At 40.2% G+C, this 21993-nt stretch overlaps 1 protein-coding gene across 1 annotated transcript in view; it reads left to right on the top strand.

The window, feature by feature from the left end:
• Positions 1 to 1701: 1701 nt before the first annotated feature.
• pcbp4 (poly(rC) binding protein 4) overlaps positions 1702 to 21993 on the top strand; it is a 28610-nt gene continuing 8318 nt past the window's right edge. Inside the window, exons 1-11 of the mRNA XM_085922077.1 lie at positions 1702 to 1757; positions 5576 to 5765; positions 7040 to 7063; positions 8360 to 8392; positions 10248 to 10364; positions 14606 to 14737; positions 16076 to 16204; positions 17553 to 17627; positions 19498 to 19569; positions 21631 to 21672; positions 21743 to 21818. Of these exons, the coding sequence (XP_085778203.1) occupies positions 5658 to 5765; positions 7040 to 7063; positions 8360 to 8392; positions 10248 to 10364; positions 14606 to 14737; positions 16076 to 16204; positions 17553 to 17627; positions 19498 to 19569; positions 21631 to 21672; positions 21743 to 21818 (808 nt within the window). The 5' untranslated portion in view covers positions 1702 to 1757; positions 5576 to 5657. The remainder of the gene's footprint in view (positions 1758 to 5575; positions 5766 to 7039; positions 7064 to 8359; positions 8393 to 10247; positions 10365 to 14605; positions 14738 to 16075; positions 16205 to 17552; positions 17628 to 19497; positions 19570 to 21630; positions 21673 to 21742; positions 21819 to 21993) is intronic.

Genomic DNA, 21993 nt, shown 5'->3' with positions numbered 1-21993 from the left:
TCTTTGTATGATTTTGTAAGTACATGACAACACACACAAAATAAATCCTAAATTTCCAAACAAAATAAACCAAAGAAAATTATTTATTTATTTTAACCATCATCATATGGCATGTGTTAACTAAATTAAATGCCGGTCGCATTCAACAGCAAGCCAGCTTTAATTACATGACAAGGGGGTTAAAAATAACATAGAACAAACAAAATTACATCTTACATCTGCACAACAACTGCAAATTAGCCCAACACCCCAAAAGTTTCATCATTTGCATGATGTCACCTCAAAGGTGACACGGATTGCAGTTTGGCCTCAAAATAATTAACCAAAACTTTTATCAGCACAAAACAAAAAGAAAACCAACACTTAATTATCAGCTCTTCTGGCCTGTCAAAGCACAAACACACTGTGCATGCGGAGAGGAGTGAGCGACGGGGTTTTGTAAAACTCAGTTCGGCGTTTGACAATTTCACCGCCCTTTTTGCAGAGCATAATTTGCAGTTGCCTTTAAGTGTTGTCACCCGTATCATTCAAGCATCTCCACTCACAGAGCTAACGGGGACTCCTACTCGGAAGGTAGACGTCAAACTAGTGATGCGGTATCAGCGTATAAAGTATCGGAGGCCATTTTTGAGAACCGATACTGATACCGATACAATACCTTCTGTTGTAAAGTGTCGCCGTGAGACATTTTTTTATTTTTGCTTTAATTCCAGAGTACAAACTCGAGATATGGGCGGCGTATGGTGGCAGTGAACTCAAATCAACTTCACTTCACGTAGCAATTTGTAGAATGATCATATGTGTATTTCAAACAATCACAGAAAGTCTGCTTACTTTCATGCTAACAAGCAATGCCAATTTACATATTTGAAGACAAATATTGGAATAACACATGCAGACAGATAATACACTAATACTCCCAGGCATTCATTTTTTTTATCCTCAAGGGGAAAGAATACTTATTGTCCTACGTAGATATGAAACTATTCTTCATTTGAGTCTACTATCATCCAAAAGAGAAGCACCATAAGGAGCAGCAGATTCAATTGTATTGTTTAATTCCTTACATTCGATTTAATTACATTTTTATTCTATTACTTTATAACGATTACATACTGGGCATGTATCACTTGAAAGCAGAAGGAAAAAGACAGTTATCAGATACTCGATTTTAGTCTCAATGAAACATACAATGGTTCTTGAACATGAAAATATCTCAAAAATATTGATCGTCATAGCAGAGAGAATAAACATAGCCTGCTGTCTGCTATGGTGAGCGCGTGTCCTATTTTTACATGACTATTTGCGTAAAAGACATGTGCTAAGTTTGCTCCACCGTTTTTTACCTTACCAGTGGACTAATAAAAGCGTTGCAGCTAACCACATCAAAAGAAATCAATAAAAAAAGAATGTATGCCATCGAACACAATCGGAGGTATTTGAAATATTGACCCACGCTGCTGGGGAATAGATTTCCAAAAGTTTATGTTTTGATTACAAAAAATAGAGATAAATAAGATCAAATTTTAGGCCAGCGGTGTCCAGCTCCGGACGTCAAGGGCCGCTTTGTTTACACACTTGATTCAAATAATCAGGGCTCATTTAGAGCTTGCTGATGAGTCGATCATTTGAATCAGCCGTGGTGGACGAGGGAGGAATGTAAAATAGGCAAGACAGAGGCGCTCCACGACCAAAGCTGCTCATGCCCGCTATTAACAAAATACAGCCGACAAGCACGACTTTCTAAAGGATCAAAGGTTCTCCCCTTTTGTATTTCAACTAGCCGCTTCCTGTGTTGCGTCGTAGTGTGTGAATTGTTGGCTTCTTTCATCTCAACAGCTGAACGTGTTCACTTTGTTTGTGTGTGCGAGGGTTTCGGGATTTATGCGGGGCATGTGTGCGAATGGCGTCCCACCTCGTGCCGTCGCCATTGCACGTGTACTCAGCTTGACACCCTGTCACGTAATGCTCTTTATGTGCCCACACCCTTGGGACACCCCGTTTGTTTAGCGAGCAAACACTATATAGCCGAGCTCCTTTATGTTCTATATGCAGAGGGGGAAACCCTAAGCGTGTCTTTCACAATACGTGTCAGGAGTGCACAAGTGGTATAAGCCTGCCCGCTCGGTCGTCTCTGTGACGCCAGGGACGTGTTTATCTCGGAACAGGTGTGGGCTGTGGACTCCCCAGACAAGCCAGTTGTAAAAGTTCCTTTTTATCTCGGCAGTTTCTCTGGTGTTGATGTTTTGGACAAAAATGGGACGGCACATCTTTCTTCCGGCCTTAGAGATGCGTGCTCTAGATGCTTTGAGCCGGGATAACTTTGATGCGGCCGATTGTCTGTTTACTCTTTAAGCGAGATCAAATTATGCACTTCTAGGAGTATAAATGCTTTAGCAACACTAGCAATCCAAGTTATTTCTCGTGTTAATTCTAACAAACGTGCCTCAGGTAACACGCACCGAGTGATGAAAGCTAGTATGAATGAAAGACGTGTTCAAATCAAATCCATAACACACACTGTAGCTAGTTCTTTTTTTATGTAAAGAAATGTTTTCAGTCTTCAGACCAGTCCAAAAAAAGTACACACTTTTGTTTTCTTTCCCCCAAAAGAGCAATGTTGATGTTTTAAGAAATTATTTATTAGACACGAAATCTCAGTATGGGTTTATTATTAACACTTATTCCTACTACACTATTGTTTTTTTTTTTTTTATTATTTTGGGCTATTTGGACAGCTACTGTGGTGAAGTGCCACTTGATGAGAAAATATTCTGAGTCACTGCCCTAAAGTTATTGTTAAATATAGGATGCTTATTCATAATTCTAATTCAAATCTTTGCTGTTGTGCTTCCCTAAAAGTAGCTCACATGACATGCACAACAAATGGAGGCCGACAGGCTATATGTCATCTTCATTGCTGATATGAAGCGATGTTGTTTTCTGAAAGCTGCATTTGGTTTCTCCTCAGGTCTGGAATATGTCAGGGTGCATTGGTGGTGACTTGTGACAGTAGCGCTACAGTCTCAGCTTTGGTAATTCTCTTTTCTAATTGAGAAGAAAAAGGCTCTGTTCATCCTGGAATGCTGCTGCTGCTTGAGATTCTGTAAATGAGGAGTTCAGATGCTCGCCGCCCTCGCCCGGACACAAAGCACACGCCTTGTTATCAACCCCCGGAATTGTGCATTCTGATTCCTGCGACCATTAGTCTTCATGTCAGTTATGCATTGGCCTTTTGGTGCCTCGGCATCATGAAGTTTCAGCAAGTATTGCAAAAATACGCTTGATGGGAACACGTGTGTTGAACACATATGACCCAAAATTAAATTCATAATCACTGGCTTTTCTATTTATAGCTGACAGCCGGCAAATATTCCCATCAAACTCTTGACTTTATTTTGAAATAAATTGAAATTACACGGGGATGGACTTTTGACTCACCAGTCCGAGCATCTCCCTCAAAAAAAAAAAAAAGCACATCGCGATTGATTTGCTGCGATTTAATCTGTCCAAACGACTCTTTGCTGCATTTACTGCTTACTGATAAATTAGGATGCCACGCTGTCCCGTGAAGGAATAAACACATAGAGGCAGAGGAGCTTTATGACATCTTAAGAGGGATGTGCGCGGGCATCTGAGCATGTCTCCGCGAGCTTCTAGTGCATAAATAAACCAACGAAGCAGTAATGGCCTTGTGCACTAAGCAAAAGCAATAAAGCGGCCTACAACACATCTCCCGGGAGTTGGATCTCATCTAAAATAATACCCATTTATTAAACATGATCTCCTCACATAGCTCACTGCTTCTACTGACGGCAATGCAGATTTATGAAAAGCACACACATGAGCATGTCCGGCAAAGTCAGCAAAGAAACATTTTGCTAGGCGAACAAGTGACCTTGATTAGTCCAAGAAGACAGCTTACTGTTACAGAGTGTCATTAAATTGCCAATAAAATCCAGTGCTTCTCATTTTAGTGCTATTGAATGGATTGCCTTGAAATGGAGTACAGACATACTATATTCCCAAAGGACAAACCCTTCTTTAAATTTCTTCCCCCGAGCCATTAGAATACGGCTGCACTGACAGAATAAAGAAACAATGTCACCGACAGTTGTTACAAACAAGTCTGTATTGTGCACATTTTGTATGCTTTTTATTAAAGAGGCACTTTTCAATTGGCGCTGACGTGTTCGTTTTAGCAAAGAACCGTATTCAAGGTACAAGATCGGGTCAGACCGTTTTTACAAATGCGCTCTTTAACAACTTTTCAGATTCCTGAAAAAATCTTCCATCCATCCATTCATTTTCCGAATCGCTTTGTCCCCACGGGGGTCGCTGGCATGCTAGAGCCTATCCCAGCCGTCATCGAGCAGTAGGCGGGGGACACCCTGAACCGGTTGCCAGCCAATCGCAGGGCACACAGAGACAAACAACCATCCGCACTCGCACTCATACCTAGGGACAATTTAGAGTCTTCAATCAGCAATTAGTAATAATCTTTTTCCTCTAATTCAATGGATAACGGTAAAGGCACTTGTGTAATTTTATTCTCTCTTGTTGGATTTATTTTTGTCACCTTATGTTTGTTTATATGTGTGAATGTTTCCCATGTTAAAAAGGCCTTGCCAAAAGTCCTATTGAAAAAACAAAGAATGTTTTTAAATTTCAGACCTTAAAAATAAAGACAAATAAGAGATGAATGCACTATTTCATCTAAACAACAAAATTCACAGACCAGACTTGATTTGGGAGATTTATGCCAAATCATGTGAATGATTTCTCACAATATGTGAGAACAGACTGTGATTACAGACTGTAATCTTCAATATGGAATATTAGTTCTAAAATTCTGTTCTAGGGTTTTACATGTCCAAATCCTACAATGTTCCTAGGAAATCACAATGTCCCATCACTGGTGAGCTATTCCCACAACAAGCCTGTGTACATGTATGTATGCTGTAGGCCATTTGATTGCAATGAAAAGACAAATGCTCAAACAACACACTGCCAATCCTCCAGCTCAATATCCTGTACACACCAGGGTCTTCATTATGACTCTGTTACGGATCGCCATCTGTATCGGTCAAACTAATGAACGGAGATAGAAAGGAAGACAGATTTTGAGACCCACCGTGCCTGTGTGCGTGCTCGTGTGTGTGTGTGTGTGAGCAATGCAGCTAAATTGTGCAACTTACATGGTTACGATGGAGCTGGGTATATCTTTAACGTTACAGTTTTTCTTTACCGTTTTTTCTTTGATACACCACCATTTCGTATTGTATAGAAAAGTGATTTTTTCCGTACATATATGAAACCGTATTTTTCAGATGACATTTGCATTGGACTGTCTCAAAATCATCTCTCAGTTGTCCTTCCTATCGTGGCCTAAAATTTAAATCGTCACTACCTGTCGAATTCGATTCTCTTTTGAAACAAATGTCAAAATAATGAATTCATTCATGAATACATGAAAAATAGATTTTCGATCTTTTCAAATAAAGTGGATACATGCAAATGTTTTTGCCAGCATTCTGATTGGACGAATGTTGAATGAATTTTCCTCCTCTTTCAGAGCAGCACCGAAGGACCTCAGAGAGCCAGCGAACCAACGCCGGCCTTGGTTTGAGTGCGTGACCAGCGGATGAGCCTTGTTCATGCGTCTCCCTGCGTGCCACTCCCACATCACTATGAACTGTGAGCAGGACTTTGGAGACGGGGGCTTGGGAGTGACCCTCACATTACGACTGCTCATGCATGGAAAGGTAAAAAGGCCTTCGCTGCACAATTTGCATTTGCCTCATGAATTATTCACACCGGTGCAAGAAATGATGTGTAACTAAATTGTTGTACTGTCTTGAGTCTTTATGGGGGAAATCAGGCCACCGAGCACCCAAAGATGATCAAAATCATTCCACAGTCGTTACAAAAGCGGGGTTATGATATTTGGGGATTTCTCATTATAGTTTCATTTCCTTTTTCAATTTCCCTGAGTCTCAATTTTTTATGAGAGCAGGTGTGTTAGTTTTTATTAGTTTATATCTTTTCAAAAATGCTCTGTTTTGGATTAGTTATTAATTTTAGGGGATTTATGGTCTATGTGCAGTTTGTCAAATGCAAGATGAAAACATTGTCAGTGTTGCGCACTAAACTACTAATTCGCAAATGACTATTCAACCTTCCTTCTTCCTTGCAGAATACTGAAATAAATACATTTAGATTCAACTCTAATACCTCATGTATAAAATTATTTGACAAAGGCGAAAAGAACATGTTCACTATAAGGTTTTCTAAACTTAAAACCTATACAATAGTTTCAGTTACTAAAAAAAAACACCAACAAAAGCTCATTTTTATTGAACTCGGTTTACAAAATTATGTTTCAATTTTTGTTTGTTTTCATTAACTTTAATTATCTTGCTCCCAAGTGGGATAGAGTGTCAGCTGTGGGGCATATTCAGTAGTGCACAACAACATGCTGGTTGGATTATTCCCATTTTGCTTGGTGCTTTAGTTGCTAGGTAGAATTCATCTGCTTCAGTCATAATTGATTCATAGACCAATAAAAAATAGATGCCACGCCCATTCGGCTGTTTGAAACTTGCCTTGTGCACTAGTACAACCAATGCGACAAGTACGGAAACCCTCACTAATATAGTACACGTGACATTGCATCTGATTTACTGATATGTACTGAATGTACACTACCATTCAAAAGTTTGGGGTCACTTGGAAATGTCCTCATTTATAAAATAAAATTGGTATTTTTCAATCATGAGTTTTTAATGCAATATCTACATCGGTGTATAAAGGCCCATTTCCAGCAACCACCCTTTTAGTGTTCATTGTGTTTGCTCATTGAAGGCTAATGGATGATTAGAAAAGCCTTGTGTGTTTTCATGGAACACACTAAATTGTCTGGGTGACCCCTCGACCTTTACTTGGTAGTGTCAATGACAATGCACGCAATTGCCACGTACTGCGGACATGTTTTTGCTTCGCTTGATGTGCTGAATTTATATTTATGTTTGTATTACAGGAGGTTGGCAGCATCATAGGGAAGGTGAGTTTCCGTTTTGTCTTTTTAAAAAGCATGAGTTTAATTTCATAGCATTCATTTCAGTTTCGGGCAATTTGCGTTTCGATATGCGGCTATTAATCTCAGTCATAGCCCGCATTGATGCATTTTATGATTCACAAACCTTTTTAGCAGCATACCGCATTCTCTTCTTGCCTACTTTTATTGGAAGTCAGCAGAAAGCTTGATGGTTGGAATACCCTCAGCCTAAATGTAATTGCCTCAAACCACCCCCATTACCCCTAATGCAACACAGCAATCAATCAAAACACAGAGAGAGAGAGAGAGAGAGAGAGAAAAAAAACATTAGTGTATTGACTGCAAGACTACGATTGAAACTAAACTCCACAGATGCTTTCCCGTTGGCCCCTGGTGGGCACTCGTGGTGTCAGTTTGCTGGGGCACAGCTGCCTTGTAATAAAACACCTGCATCAATAGAAGGTAGAGGGACAAAAAATAGATTTGCACCAATATTAAGGGTGCCCAAAGGAATGACGAATGCTGCAATATGCTATAAGTTCGTTTTTACGCTTAAAAATGTGTTCGGTGTTGCATTGAGATACAAATGATGCGACTTAAGACAACAATTAATAGTTTTGCCTATTTTCTGTCATGTTACAAGCAAAACCAAATTGTCATTCAATTTAAAATATTGCCCTTAATTTGTATCCAAGGGTGAAATGAAAAAATGATTTCATCTTATTCATATTGCGGGGAAGGTAAGAGGAATTAAGAGACGGATTTAGCGTGAAGAGACACTTGCTCTCCGCCACTTGAACTCAAACCAGCTCTCCATGAGACAAGCCTTCCCCTTCAATAGCAAGCATGATAGCAGAATCACAAAGAACCGCGTGTCATTCCAAATGAGCGCCCATCATTTTTAAGATGTAAGAAGGAGATGCTTAGGTGGTGCACAAAAGTAAAAACAGAAGAGTGACACTAGTGAGAAGAAAATGGAGGCTTGTATGAATCGATCGAAGAATTCTGACCAACTTTGAACTTGTAGAAAGTCCTCAATCCCCACTTTCATTAGATAGACATCAATTACTGCAGTTAAACGTCCTCTTCTCGCACAAATGTATCTGATACAGCTTTGTGTGACACACTATTGCATCAGAACAGCGCAATACGACATCATGCTGAATTCCAATAAGGCTTGATTTTAATTGCTTCTGAATAGCGAGACACAACACAAAGTAAAGGAGACTGTGAAGTTGTTGCTTTTTGAAACACGTATAAAAGTGCTTTAAAGCTGTCCTTTGTTTTGTTTCGTTTTTCCAGAAAGGAGAGACTGTGAAACGAATACGTGAGGAGGTACGGTATGCACCACTTACAGCTGCAATCACCACATTTCATCAGCGGCGCCAATGATGACAGATTAACTCTATTCTTGACTCAATATCTGCTCTCATGTTTCTCATGTGTGCAATCAACGATTTTTATAACGACATCAATTAAATTGGAACTTTGTTACTTCAGCAAAATACAATGCATGAACAGGCACTGTTGAAAAGAGAATATTTCACTTTGTCACAATTGTCATATCTTTTTAGTAAAAAAATCCCTGTCTATCACAAAATGTCTAAATTAGCTACTCATCAGTGCCTGTTCATAGTTTCTTACATGGATGGTTCACCAAATAAGACAAAGGGCTTTATCTGTCACGAACAGTTAAGTTCAGGATAAAACTGGCAGGTACTGTAACACAACTTAAAAGTGTTGGCCCGCCTATGTGTACGTGTGTCACAAAGTAATGAACCTAGTTGAATTTTCAAACTGTTCAAAATATTTCCCCGTTCCTATCATAAATACGTATTAAAAGGATCATTTAGAAAAATAAATAAATCCTGTTCTATCCTGTCGGCCATTTTGAAAATGTCATCAGTGTTGGATTCCGCTCAGAAGTAAAGAGCTGTGACTAAATCTCTTGCTTCTTCTCCCAGCTCTTTAACCAGCTTTTGCTGAAGATATGAACATTGAAAATATGATGGAACTTTGTGGTATATTGGGTTCAGTTCCCTTTTAATTACCCTGCATCGCTTTCAGTGGAGCTCAGTGCTGCCTGGCATGTTATGACATAATGCGATACTATACGCTGATGTAACTCTGAATTCAGAATTGCCTGCATTCTGTGAAAGTCCATTAAATCTAAATGAAAAATTTTATATAGAAACAAAGAACCACGATAAAATGGGGGAAGACTTGCAAGATTCATGAATAATCTCTCCCTAGGATTTATCTCAATGTCTCTCAGTTTTCCTCTCAGGTCAGGAAATGGCCTAAAAATGATCAAATAGATAGACACAGCAACTTTGAACACCAATTTCAGTATCTATGTGCTTTTCACTTCAAACTATCTTTATGAGTCTCTCATCAATGTGCTCACTCACCGTATCGCCAATCTGTCGTTTCATGTTCAACAACAGCATCTTACCCTTTGAATCGCTTTTCACCAATCTCAAGGGCGCAAGCTTATCGAATGTGCTGTATCGACTCGTATTACAGAGTAATTAGTCCGACGCTGCGGAGGTACATTTGATTTTCTCTCTAGTTGCAAAGGTTTTATGTTTGTCTTTTTTTACAAGGCGCATGAATAAACCGAAGAACTGCATGTGAGGTCATGCGATAAAGCCGCTGGACTGAACATTCGCCCGGGGTCGTCATCCGACTATGCCATCATCCAGCCAGCCACTTTCGGCTTGCGTTACTAACTGTATGAATATCATGCCGTCATCCTCCTCCCCGCCCCCCAGTGAGTCGCACTGTCACAGTGGGATCATGACTCACTGGAGTGACTGGAAAAAATGGCCCTGAGGATACAGCACTGTGCTGTCACTGCTCATGTGACTGAAACCTTGAAATCAAGGACGCTGAATGAGAGCAGATGAAGGCAGAAGATTTATAATGCAGTAACCATTCCCAGAGCAGAGGCCACGTTAGATGGTCTGTCTTTCAGTCGTCTCTTTGGTTCTTTATCAGCCGTTATGCTTCACTAGGATAACGAGGACGATAGCATTGCAAAATGTGAAATTGAACCACTTTATGGTAGCTAATCGTATACAGTATACTCTATATGACGATACAAATGGAAGTGTAAAAATTATTTGGGAACATTTAGTGTTTGAATGTGAAGACTGAAAATGAAAACTTTTGACTTCTGTCCCTACAGAGCAGCGCTCGAGTTAACATCTCGGAAGGTTCCTGTCCAGAGAGGATCATCACCATCACTGGATCAACAGAAAGCGTTTTCAGAGCCTTCACCATGATCACATACAAACTAGAAGAGGTAGCGCTACATTCTGATTAACTGAGATGAATAATCGGCTAACCATCATATACTTATGGACAAAAGTCTTGAGACTCACATCTTAATATGTTTATTTGAATTATTAGTAAATCGGAGCTAAGATATCTTCTTAAATTCCATTGTTTTTTTTCCAAATACTTGACTTTACCACTTTGGAATGCCAATTATTGCTTGCGGTCGATTAATGGCTAATCACAGGTTTGGCAACAACATGCCTGCCCGAAATAAACAGATGGTGTTTTGCAGCGGTGCCTCATGAGACTGGTAGCACGATCACTACACCAAAATATTAAAGTCTATCCTCAAAAAATACCAAAGCACAAGCACTATGCACAGCCTATTGAAAAGGTAATCGCTAACGCTAGCTCCCGAACAGTGTGAGATCATATTAGCCACCTTCCTGTAACAGTAAAAAGACAAACAATAATATTGTGTCCTGCCAGAAAAAGAAGCCATGTGTTCAGTCATTAACCTCTTTTATGTAAGCATGAAAGGTTAATGTCGCCAGAAAAATATCAAGGTTGCATTTTTGTAGTCCTCATCCTTTTCCTACACCCTCTGACTCACTCATCCATGTAAAAATCACAAACACCTTCAGGGTGTCACAGATAATCAGATCTTTTAAAACTCTTGCAACAATCCACATAACATAACTGCAGGTTTTTTATGTAACATTTCAAAGCATTTACACTTCTCTGTATTTTTGTAGATTGACTTCCGTGTTGTCCAAACCAAAATAAGCGTATTATATTGTTTGTTTGTACCATTTCTTCTGGGTGCAAGTATTAAAACAGGCTTGTAAAGTTGTCAAGCAACGGACTGGATTAAATGAAATCATTTGCTTGTAATGGATGGAGGGGGAAACAACAGAACTCAAAGCTGTTTCTCCACATGATACAAAAATCATTTCCCAAGCATCATCTCAACAGCGTCACTAATGTGCTCTCAGCATGTTCGATTAGCCTCCCAACACAAGTAATATAGGGTGAATATTATTTTCTCCACAATTGAATGTGCTTTCAAATAGGTGAAACGCACTTGTTGAATAGATGTATAAGCGACTCAAGACGAGGATCCGTTTTTAAATCACATTAGTGACATGAAACATCATTGAATGTTATTTGCAAGAGTTTGCCCTTTAAAAGTAATAAGTCCATTGATTGATGTGTTTTGCATTCATGACCAATGTAGCAATACGGTGAATTCAAAGAGCGTCCAGACTTTTATTTACCAGCGCCTCTGCTGCTTGTATTCAAGTCGTGCAATCCATCTAGCCACAATTACTTCGAGATGAATCGACACTCAATTTCCATAGAAATTCTTAATGTTGGCTAAATCAATCAGTCCTAACAAGCCGTGTATACAACCTAATGCATCTTGTTGTTTATCAATGAGTAATAGAATGGGAATTGTCTCCATGGTGATCAAGCACCGGCCTCCACCTCTAATTAAAACGATGTCACAGTAGAAAATGATGACAAAACAGGAGCGGTAATCTACTCAAAGATTCTTCCTCTCCTCTATTCAAAGTTGTGTTCAGGAGATATACTTCAGTTTCCATGGCAACATATTAACTGACACACTGTGTGCCACCACGCTCGACCTTAGCACAAATAAAACAAAGGGAATAATGTGTTTGCTGGTCGCCGAGCGTTCCAATCGTCTGGAGTCTCATCTGCACACTTTCATTAAGCAAAGGAGCACAGATGCCTCTTTTGTGCATTGTAAAAATACACAAGAGGGCTTGTATGGTGCGCTCATGCAATCTCAAACTACAATTGCACTAATAACGCCAGAGTAGCACATGTTTGTTTTTTCTCAGGTGTCATGGAAGCAATGGAATCTTTTGTTATCGGAGCTACTTACCTGCCCGCAAGCCAACACATTGCAGGGATTAAACCCCGCAACAGTTGTGTGTGAGTGCGCATTGTTTGTTGTTGGGTGAAAATTAATGAAGAGGTGGCAAATATACTCACACTCTACTTGGGTACAAGTAAAGATACTTGTGGAAGAAATAGAAGTATTAATAATGGATTGTCTTTGTTTCAACTTGTGTTCTTTCTTTAAACCAGCCTAAACAGTGAGCTTGCTAGCAAGACACTATGAGCTCAAGTTTGAAATCCTGTGCGGCGAAAAAGATCTGATGTTGGCCAATTTGTAGATGAGTGCCGGGCCAGCAGATCTGGATTTTGAGGGAAGGCTGCGCCGCTGTGGGAGTGGTCAAATCACTAATGGCCAATAAGAGTCTTGCATTAGATTTTTGACATGGTGAAAGCACTGGCCTGCCTAGCTTGGTGGAATCTGGTTTGCCAAATTGGAAAACAAAACCAGCAAGCATTACTCTTTTACCAAATAAATCCCGGTATTTGTTATGAATCCTGCCCATGGCCTCTCCCACAGCTTCATCTGATCCAATTCTGTCTTTTGAACTTTTGTTGCCAACCGGAGAAATGTCCCAAAGCCCAACAAAACAAATGTCCTTCAGTCAGGTTCACTAGCAATTTATACAAATATGGAAAATGTTCTTTTTTTTTTTTTTTTTTTTTTTTTCAAACATTGAGACCTCCCTCTTTAGGTTTGAGGTTTAATGAATTTGTAAAATACTCATAGTGAGAAGAAAATAGATACTTTACTCAAGTAAAGGTCTGCTACCAGAAAAAAAACAATATAAGTACAGAAAAAACATATTTGTACTTGGTTATATTCTACCACAGGAGTGAAGGGAAATTGTTGAATGTTCAAAGTTATTATGTGCCTCCTATTTTTAGATCAAATCAAGAAAGTGTTTTGACTCCACAGACAAGCCGAGTGCTCTTCTAACGAGAGTCGACGTCAGAACGCCCTGTCGGAGAGGCTGAAAATAGATGCAAAGAAACACATCATAAAGTGCTACTTTAAAGTTCAGTGGTCGGGAAATTATTTTCAAGTTGCTTTTAGGAAATATGAATACACACATCGCAAGATAAACTAGTTTTATTGCCAAATGGTCCTCGCACATTTAGCGTTGTTGCACATTAGCTAGGCGTTGATGAGCGGAAGTGAGACAGCAGAAAATGTTTACATTTTAAATTTATCTATTAAAAGCTGCCTTTCCTACCACTTATAATGTTTGCTGGTTTTGCTGGAGAAAAAAAAAACCCTACCAAATCGAATGCATTGTTTCATGAATCATCCAATGTGAATAAGGATATCCCCTCTCAAAAATATACAGTCATTAGCAATCCCTGAAAATGTATTCTCTGAGAAAGCCAAACTATATGCATATGCAGATATGCTCTATTTAGGAAGATGATGTTTGGGGATTTGATTTTGAATGGTTGTGTTCCTTTTGCATCACTCTAGTATAAATCGCAGTTGAGAGCTTGATTGCTCTCGACCGGCATCAGATGGAGTGTGACATCACAAATGAAGGCACGCTCATTAAACACTGATTCTTCATTCAAATTTCCAAAGATAATTTCAACTTGCATGGTGATGAAGTGGTAAAACTCCCTTCACGTTGACACTTTTTGTATTATGTGGCATTTTGTCACTTGAGGTTCTGTGGGAAAGGTTCTGTTTGAAAGATCTTTTGCTTGAATGACAAGTTGGCAACCTTACAAATGTCACAGTCGTATTTCTTTCAAATATATACCCTTACATACTCTAGCCCATTTTTGAGCTATCCTTTATGTTTGGATTAATATACAGTAGAGAAGATGTTCGCAAGTGCAAACGATGACTCATGAGTTCCTTTTTGGATTCTCTTATAGAAAGGATCTCAAATGACTTTCCGACCCAACTTAAAGTTTTTCGAAAGAGTGTGGCCGTTGGGCCGATTGTTGTTGTTTTTTCAGTTTACTGTTGCTCTCAGTTGAAGATTACTGTCCAACTAAAAATCAACACGAGTTTACCTTAATGCAAGCATATTTGCTATATGCATTTGTATCTACTAAGCCAAACTTGGCATCGATACTTTAGAAACCTTTTAGCAAGTTATAGTTGAACATAAATGGTGGGGCAACACACCACACATCTAATATAAAATAAAATGCTCAACAAGCCAAGCCCAACGTAACCAATAAAAAAAGTCCCGTTCAAGTCAAAGCCCCGTATCAACCTTGAGTGGTTTAGTCCCTCTCCCTGCATGCTTCTCCTTGGATGGCTTTTATTTTTCCCCTGGGCTGTCTCTCCTGCGCTTTCTCTTTATCCTTTTGACAGTTACTTTGTGTCTCTGACAGGATCTGACAGCGCTGGTGGCCAACGGCACCATCAGCTCCAAGCCACCAGTCACCCTGCGGCTGGTCATCCCTGCCAGCCAGTGTGGCTCTCTTATTGGGAAAGGAGGGGCAAAGATAAAGGAGATCAGAGAGGTAAAGCATCCTCCCAGTCGATGGAATGATTGAGCCGAGGAATACAAATGGATATTCTCCTGTCCAAGTCCCAAATCCACTGCATTACAATAAGGAGAACTAATTCAATACAAGAGATGTAAAAAAAATAAAATAAATAAATAAACATTGTCAAAGACGTATTTTTGAACACTATCATTGTGGTTTTAGCGAATCGAAATTTAAGCTCAACATTACTGTGTCTAAAAAGGCAGACGTTTTAAAACAGCTCTCATCCGACTGTGCAATGCGACACAATGTTGTGGTCAGTCGGTGTGTTGCTGTAATGAGATTGCACCAAACCTGCAGTGTGAGATGATCAAGATAAATGACTCGACATTGATACGGAATTACTTTTCATATTTCATTTTAAGCAAATGTGATGCATGTGGGTCATTGTCAATTTAGTAAATATGGCCTCATTCATGAAAATGTATCACACTCTGGAGATCTTCACTCACGTTCTTGCTTCGTGTGGTTTTTCTGCGGGAATTCCAGCCTGGTCCTGCACTTCAAAAAGTTTCTGAGTTTAACTGAAACACTGATCTGTGCTTGCTTGGCAGATATCGCCGTGTTCACAATAGCATGGTACCGTTCTTTAATTAAGTACAACTGTGCCTGATGGGAAGCTCATTAGTTTTCAAGGTATTAATCAACAGAACATTTTGAACTGACGATGACACTGGATGAGTCAAGTTTTTATCCTCGGGTGAGTATGGAATGTTTCAAGGTTTGCCCGTCCAACTGTGAAACAAGCCAGCACGGTTGGGGAACAAGTCATGGGAGTTTATAAATAGCACAGCAAAAAAAATAAATAAAAAAAAATCAGAAGGCATGATAGATTGTCGATAAAGTACAAGCAAATGTAACCATGATGGAAGAATTAGCCTTTGAGCTCGTCTTTGGAGTGCGCCTCATTAGCGCCTCCGATAATTACAACCAGAATCTCGATTCAATGAAGCGCATTAGGCGGCAGGAGGTTAAACATGACAACATTTTAGGCCCGTATGAAACTTTTGAATCGAATGAACATCTATTGTCAAGGACAATTAAGATCTTGGCAGCGCCTTCCAAAATTTTCTACAGTTCTTTGTGCCTTTTAAATAACCCACAGTCTGATCGTGACATCAGCTACATGATAAATGTATAGTTTTGGCCTCAGTCATTAAGAGCAATGCGCTTCATTTCCCCCAAACATTCTGCAACATGGACCTTTATCAGCAATGTGGAAGGTCATCTGGCATAGAGAAGCTGGGCTTGTGTAATTACAACTTGTCTCATCAGCCTAATCTTTCTTTGAAACACCCCTATCGTTTGCAGACCACCGGAGCGCAGATACAAGTGGCGGGGGATTTGCTACCCAACTCCACTGAGCGGGGAGTGACGATATCTGGCAATCAGGACTCTGTAATCCAGTGCGTCAAACTCATCTGTGCGGTGATCCTGGAGGTAGGAAACACCACTTATCTCATATGCTTTATTCGTCTGATGAGAAGGGGGTGCGTCTATCAATCAAACTGACTCTTTATATAAAAACATGGAGGCATGGGGAAGGAACATGGCGTAACCGTGACCATGACCCATCGCAGTGAAGACGGCTCTGTCTGAGGAAACACTGTAAAAAATAAAAAAATAGATATCCTTAAAAAAAGGTATCAAAGCTGTGGTATGACGTCAGTGACAGAAAGGCCTTCTAGCACTATCCAAAGCACTGACCTCCATTTCCAATTCACATGAAATTGTGTTCATTCATTTTTAACAATTCTATTCATTTCATAATGTGTCTCTTGGCTGCCCACTTTCCAGTAGTAATGTAGATTAGATTCACATTTGGGGATTGTTTTTGTCGTTTGTTTCACTATCAATCTCAATTTGCTCTCCGATTTATCGATCTCTTTCAAAGGCCACGGAGACTCTTAAAGTTGTTCAAGTTTGCTATGAATCCTTCGCACATTAGGGAAATGTGGTGAGTCACAAGAAGTCAAAAGGTTTTTGTCTCGTGTCAGAGCTGGGGGTTGTGACTCTGCAGAAGAAAGTGGCCCACAGCAAAGTCTGTCCACCTTTAGACGCCAGCTCAACAGCTCTCTTGAGGAAGCGGCAAAGGAGATAAGGGGGAAAAAAAAAAAAAGAAAAAACAACCCCGAGCACAGTTTCCCTCCTGTGCCTTCATGGGAGCGCACAAGTCCTTTTTGTTCCGGTATTACAGCTGGACCCGACTGACTAATTGCTAGTTTGATCCAGTTTTCAGTGGCTTTCTTCAAAGCAAGCTGCATTGGGATTCAGTACTAGAGACTCCGTGCTTTGGGCTCTGAGATTTAAATTATGCAAAAATTATACAAAGAATTGGCTGTGGCTGCTCCAGCAGAAAAGATGCTCCACATTTGGAAAGCCCCTCCCCCCTCTAAAACAGCACCATCAACACTGTGGTTAACTCGATAAGATATCTACATTAAACCGTGTCGCGCACAATGTATAAACTCCTTTTCTCGTCGGCCTTTGAAGAGTTTTATCTCAAAACGTTTCCCCCGTGAGGGGATGCTAGATTTCCCCACAAAGACGAAGTAAAGCTCCACGCTATCATCCTCTGCAGAGTTCCTGTTATTCAACGAATGACCAATTTGAACAGAATAAAAACAAGAACCCGGGAAAAAGCTCATTAGCAGTTTAGAACATCATTAATTGTTATTGTGCTTTAATGTGGCGCGGCACATAACATCGTTTCTCAAAACCTCTTTGCTTGGCAGCATATAGCCTCACCTTAAAGGTTTATACTTTGGCCTCTCTTTTGGCTCCTCAGTCCCCCCCGAAGGGCGCCACCATCCCCTATCGGCCGAGCCCGTCGCCGGCCGCCCTTCTCATCGCAGGCAACCAGGTGAGTAGGAACACTGACATTGACTTGCAGTCACACTTGAGCAGATTTATTTCAGCAGCCATCCCGAATGTTAATGAACACAATGACGGGATGTGATGCTCAATTGGGAAACTATGAGATATTCCTCTTGAATTTTGCCTGAATACTGAGGGCAAGAATGAATTGAAGACACTGCTAGATATGGCTCATATAATCCCGTTCAGGGATTTTACATTGAAATTTGAGTCAGGTTGTAAATCATGGAGCAGCGAGTTTTCTTAAAACTTGTGAATATTTTTTTTTTTTTTTTTTAGTACCTCTTAAATATGGCATTACGTAGCCCACGTGTCACTGGAAAAGTCAAAAATGACTCCCATACAAGTGAATAAAAGCAAATGATTAAAGGTCAATCCTCACCATTAATTGTTGTGGTAGTGGGGGCCCTGCATTACAAAAAAAAAAAAAAAAAGAAAAGATGTATAATACTGGTAAATGTCGGCGGTAACACCCAAATTATGGGGTTGTTCCATCCAGAGTTCTTGTCTGGCCTGAGGGTGCGTATAAATGACAGATTTGACTAGACAGGAGAATGCGCACAGGCAGAAAAGCGCACAGCAGGATGCTTTTTCTGATTTACGCCCACGAGAGATTATAACCCAATGTAAGCAGACTAAAGATGTAATCAGAGCAATCTGACTGGCTGCTTAGTAAGTGTGATGGGAACTGAGGTGATGTCATAGCATTGTTGCTTTACACCTTCCAAATGTATTTGATTAAAATGAATAAATATTACAAGTTGGGTATCCAAGTGAGGATAAGCAGGGCAGAAAAGGAATACATGGATTGAATGATAATAGAAATATTCAGACAATGAAATCTAAACGGCTCGCCTTCCTGCTGGTTTTTGATCCAAGACTTATCTTCTGTTCTGAAATGTTGAACTCATGAGAAAGACACTATAATTTATTTCAACAATAATAGAAACTTGGCAGGGTACACGATTCTTGATCAATCATGTCGACCGTTGTCTTACCCTCAAAGTTCCTACAATGTGAAAATGAATACGCCTTTTGTAGAATGACAAAAAAAGGCATTTTGATTTGATTCGATTTGATTAGATTCAGTTCTGTTTGTTTTTGTTCTGTGATATTCTGTTCTAATAACAGTAATAATAATCAAGCACTAATAGTTTTACATTTTGAACAATTTACACGAGTTGTTTTTTCAGTAGAAATACAACACACACGTAGCCTAAACTAAAATAGGATATTTGACTCCAGGAGCCACGCAAACAAGCTAAGGGCAAGGCGCACCTTTGCGGGGGGGCGGAGAAGCGTGTGTGCGTGTGTGTGTGTGCGTGTACATGCTCAAATGCAGCTCTTGCAGAGGGCTGATCCAACCACCCTGCCATTACATGGGGTGAGTCACAAGATTAGCAAGGGAGACCGAAGACCTGCCGTCTCCTCAGGCCGCAGCGGAGTCCAGATACTCGGCATAGCTGTCAGCAGTTCTGACACGGTTCTTCTCTTTCCGGAATGGTGTTATGTTTGTGATATCCCGCATAATAGGCTTTCAAATTAAACCCGGGAGGTCAGTGAGAGATGGCTTTAATAACGGCCGCACAGTGATAATTGATGTTTGTATTACTTGTCGGGGGGGGAAGAATGGAGAGGAGATGGGAAGGAAGGCTCTGTGGATGAGTCATTCCTCATAAGCCTGTTAGGTGTGTTCAAAACTCAGAAGTGTAGCTTCAAGAGCCCACCAAATTTGATACACGCATTGCACCCGGCATGCAGGTATCTATTTGGAGTAACACTTTTTGGTAATGCACAATCAGAAGAATAATTATTCGTGGTAATGAATTTTCTTGCTTTCCCTCATGTATTTCAAGGTGTTTGAAGCATCCGATTTCACACCCCACCCTCTGTACTCAGTCACCCAGGGTGGGCTTGACCTGCAGCAGGTACGTCAAGTCTAAGAATAATTCTTGTTGTTTCAGTATCAAACAATCTCGCGACAAGCAAGCCCACGTCTCCAAAAGTTGGGGGGCTGCGGAGGAGCTCGGGTGGCGGGTCCAAATTTAAACGGTCCATCCTCTGGTATGTGGTATTAAAAACAACAGCTGAGTGGAAGCTGCAGCTATTGTTCCAGCCTGTCATAAGAGCTATAAAGCCTCCTGAAACGTGATGCCGCCACTTTTATTTTAGTCCAGCCTTCCTGCTCATGTAGCTTACAGAGAAATATGCCTCTTCTATGACAGTAGGAAACCGCGGGTGTCCTTGTACCTCCAAAATCATCACTTTGCTAAAATAGCATGTTTGTTTAACCATTAACACTTTGAAATGGGCAATAATTGGGAAAATTGAGCATAATGGTCGAGCGTTTTTCAACCAGACCGGTGCATTCGTCAAAGACCATTACTTATACATACAAATAAAAATTCACATTTTATTGTAGCTTCATGTAACAGAATAAATGTAGCATTTGCTCTTAATAAAAATAGTTACTCACTTAACTAGATTTAACAAAGTTGATGTGAAATTTTAGTAGTAGTGATGGGCACATCATTCCATCATTGTCTTAGACCAACCAGCCCAGTCAGTCCAAGTCGTCGGCAACAACCAATCAGCGCTAAAAACCTAACCGGAACTAACCGGTGCCGCATCCACTTGACGTAGTAAATACATTCTAGTAGCCAATTGGCTATCGTTGACAATGGACTGACTTGGCCCACATGGGCTGGCCTGAAACAATGACAGAATCATAACAGATGGACTGAGATGCCCAACAATGGCTATTACCCACCAAAAGTTACAAAAGTTTTGGGAGTAAATATAGCACGTTAAAGAGCAAGATTATTGCCATACTTATTGTTTCGTACTTGAGAGGCGGTATGAATGATGCAAGCTCTTATCTCCACTTTATGGCCATGGATGGACTCTTGATAGCAAGCAGACTGCTGGCGTCAGGCAGAATTGAGTTAAGCTGAGTGCTGTCTGCTCTGACCAGAAATATATTGATGCAGGCCTGCATAGACACCGGCCTCACTAATTACACGGCAAAGTAGGGAGGGGTCAGCATGGGGGCTGATGGATGGACTGGGACAACATGGGGTTCTCTTTTGGGGCTTTACATTTCATGCCTTATCATGGCATGCATTCAAGTCAGCTTTGCTCATCAAAATGAATGGAAATGCCAAAAATCCATTCGAGTCTTCCTCAAAAACAGTTTGGAAGGTTTTTGGACACACACACACACGCTTTGTTCTTTCCCTTTGAGAAGCTGGAATGGATTCCTAAAGTAATTTCCATTTATTTCAATGGGAAAGATGATTTCAGATTCTGGTTTTGGGAGTTCTGAAAATGGTCCAGGAACAAAGGAAATACATATCTCAAGGCAACACTGTAATTAAAGGACCGTCAACAGTGTCAATCAAAAGGGACTGTTACCTTTGTAAATCCTGTACAGGATATTTGAAGCATCTTGGAACTTTTTGTTTCTAAACTCTTGCGAAACACAATATATTGATTGGTTAATTAAAAAATATGAATTGCTTCATGATGACCATCCTTTTTCTGACCGTCAATGTATCCCGATGGTAGAATTTTCCCACACAATGAGCTGAAAAGATTCTATCATTTTGACTTTCCTTTCATCCAACAACAAAATAAATAATAACAACATTCCACATTACTGCACCTTTTCATACGTACAGCTTGAACTAACTGGCAAGAGACCTTTGGCACCACAAGCAAAATCTTTTAAAGACGAGTGTGCTAAATAAAGCTAGACTCAAATGTGTGAAGCACAGTACGCCAGTGGATGAGATAATAAATATATTTTGTGGTTTGAAATGTCTCACGGTAATGTAATCAAAAGGTTGCAAAATCTCAGGAAGGAAAAAAGACAACTTTGGTGTCTTTTGAGCAGCGAGGCTCTTCCAGTAAGAGAGTGCGCAGTCATTGCCCGCCTGCTGCCTTTTATTGCTGCAATCTATTTAATGCAGGATGATGCTCTCTTGCAGGCCTACACTTTGCAAAACCAATACGGCATTCCACACTCGGAGGTGAGTGGATGCAATACGCTGAGTAGAGACTAGTGCGCACATGACAATGCTCTTTGTATTCAATTTGCAGTTGGCCAAACTCCATCAACTCTCCATGCAGCAAAGTCTCAATCAGGTGGCCCAGCCCGCTTCGACTATCATCCCCGGTATGGACAACAGCATCGCCTAGCAACTGGATCTTTAGTTTTCAAAACTGCCTTCAAATGGCTTAATTTCATATTAGATATTTTTATTTTTGTGATTAAGTTCATCCTATAAAAACTTGGGCAATACAGATTTTACCATTATTCCACATGATGGATTATGATTATTATTATCATT

Source organism: Syngnathus leptorhynchus, chromosome 1 (genome assembly GCF_054491065.1).
Source record: "Syngnathus leptorhynchus isolate UIUO chromosome 1, UIUO_Slep, whole genome shotgun sequence".
Classification (NCBI taxonomy): domain Eukaryota; kingdom Metazoa; phylum Chordata; class Actinopteri; order Syngnathiformes; family Syngnathidae; genus Syngnathus; species Syngnathus leptorhynchus.
This window is presented reverse-complemented; position numbering and strand designations above follow the sequence as displayed.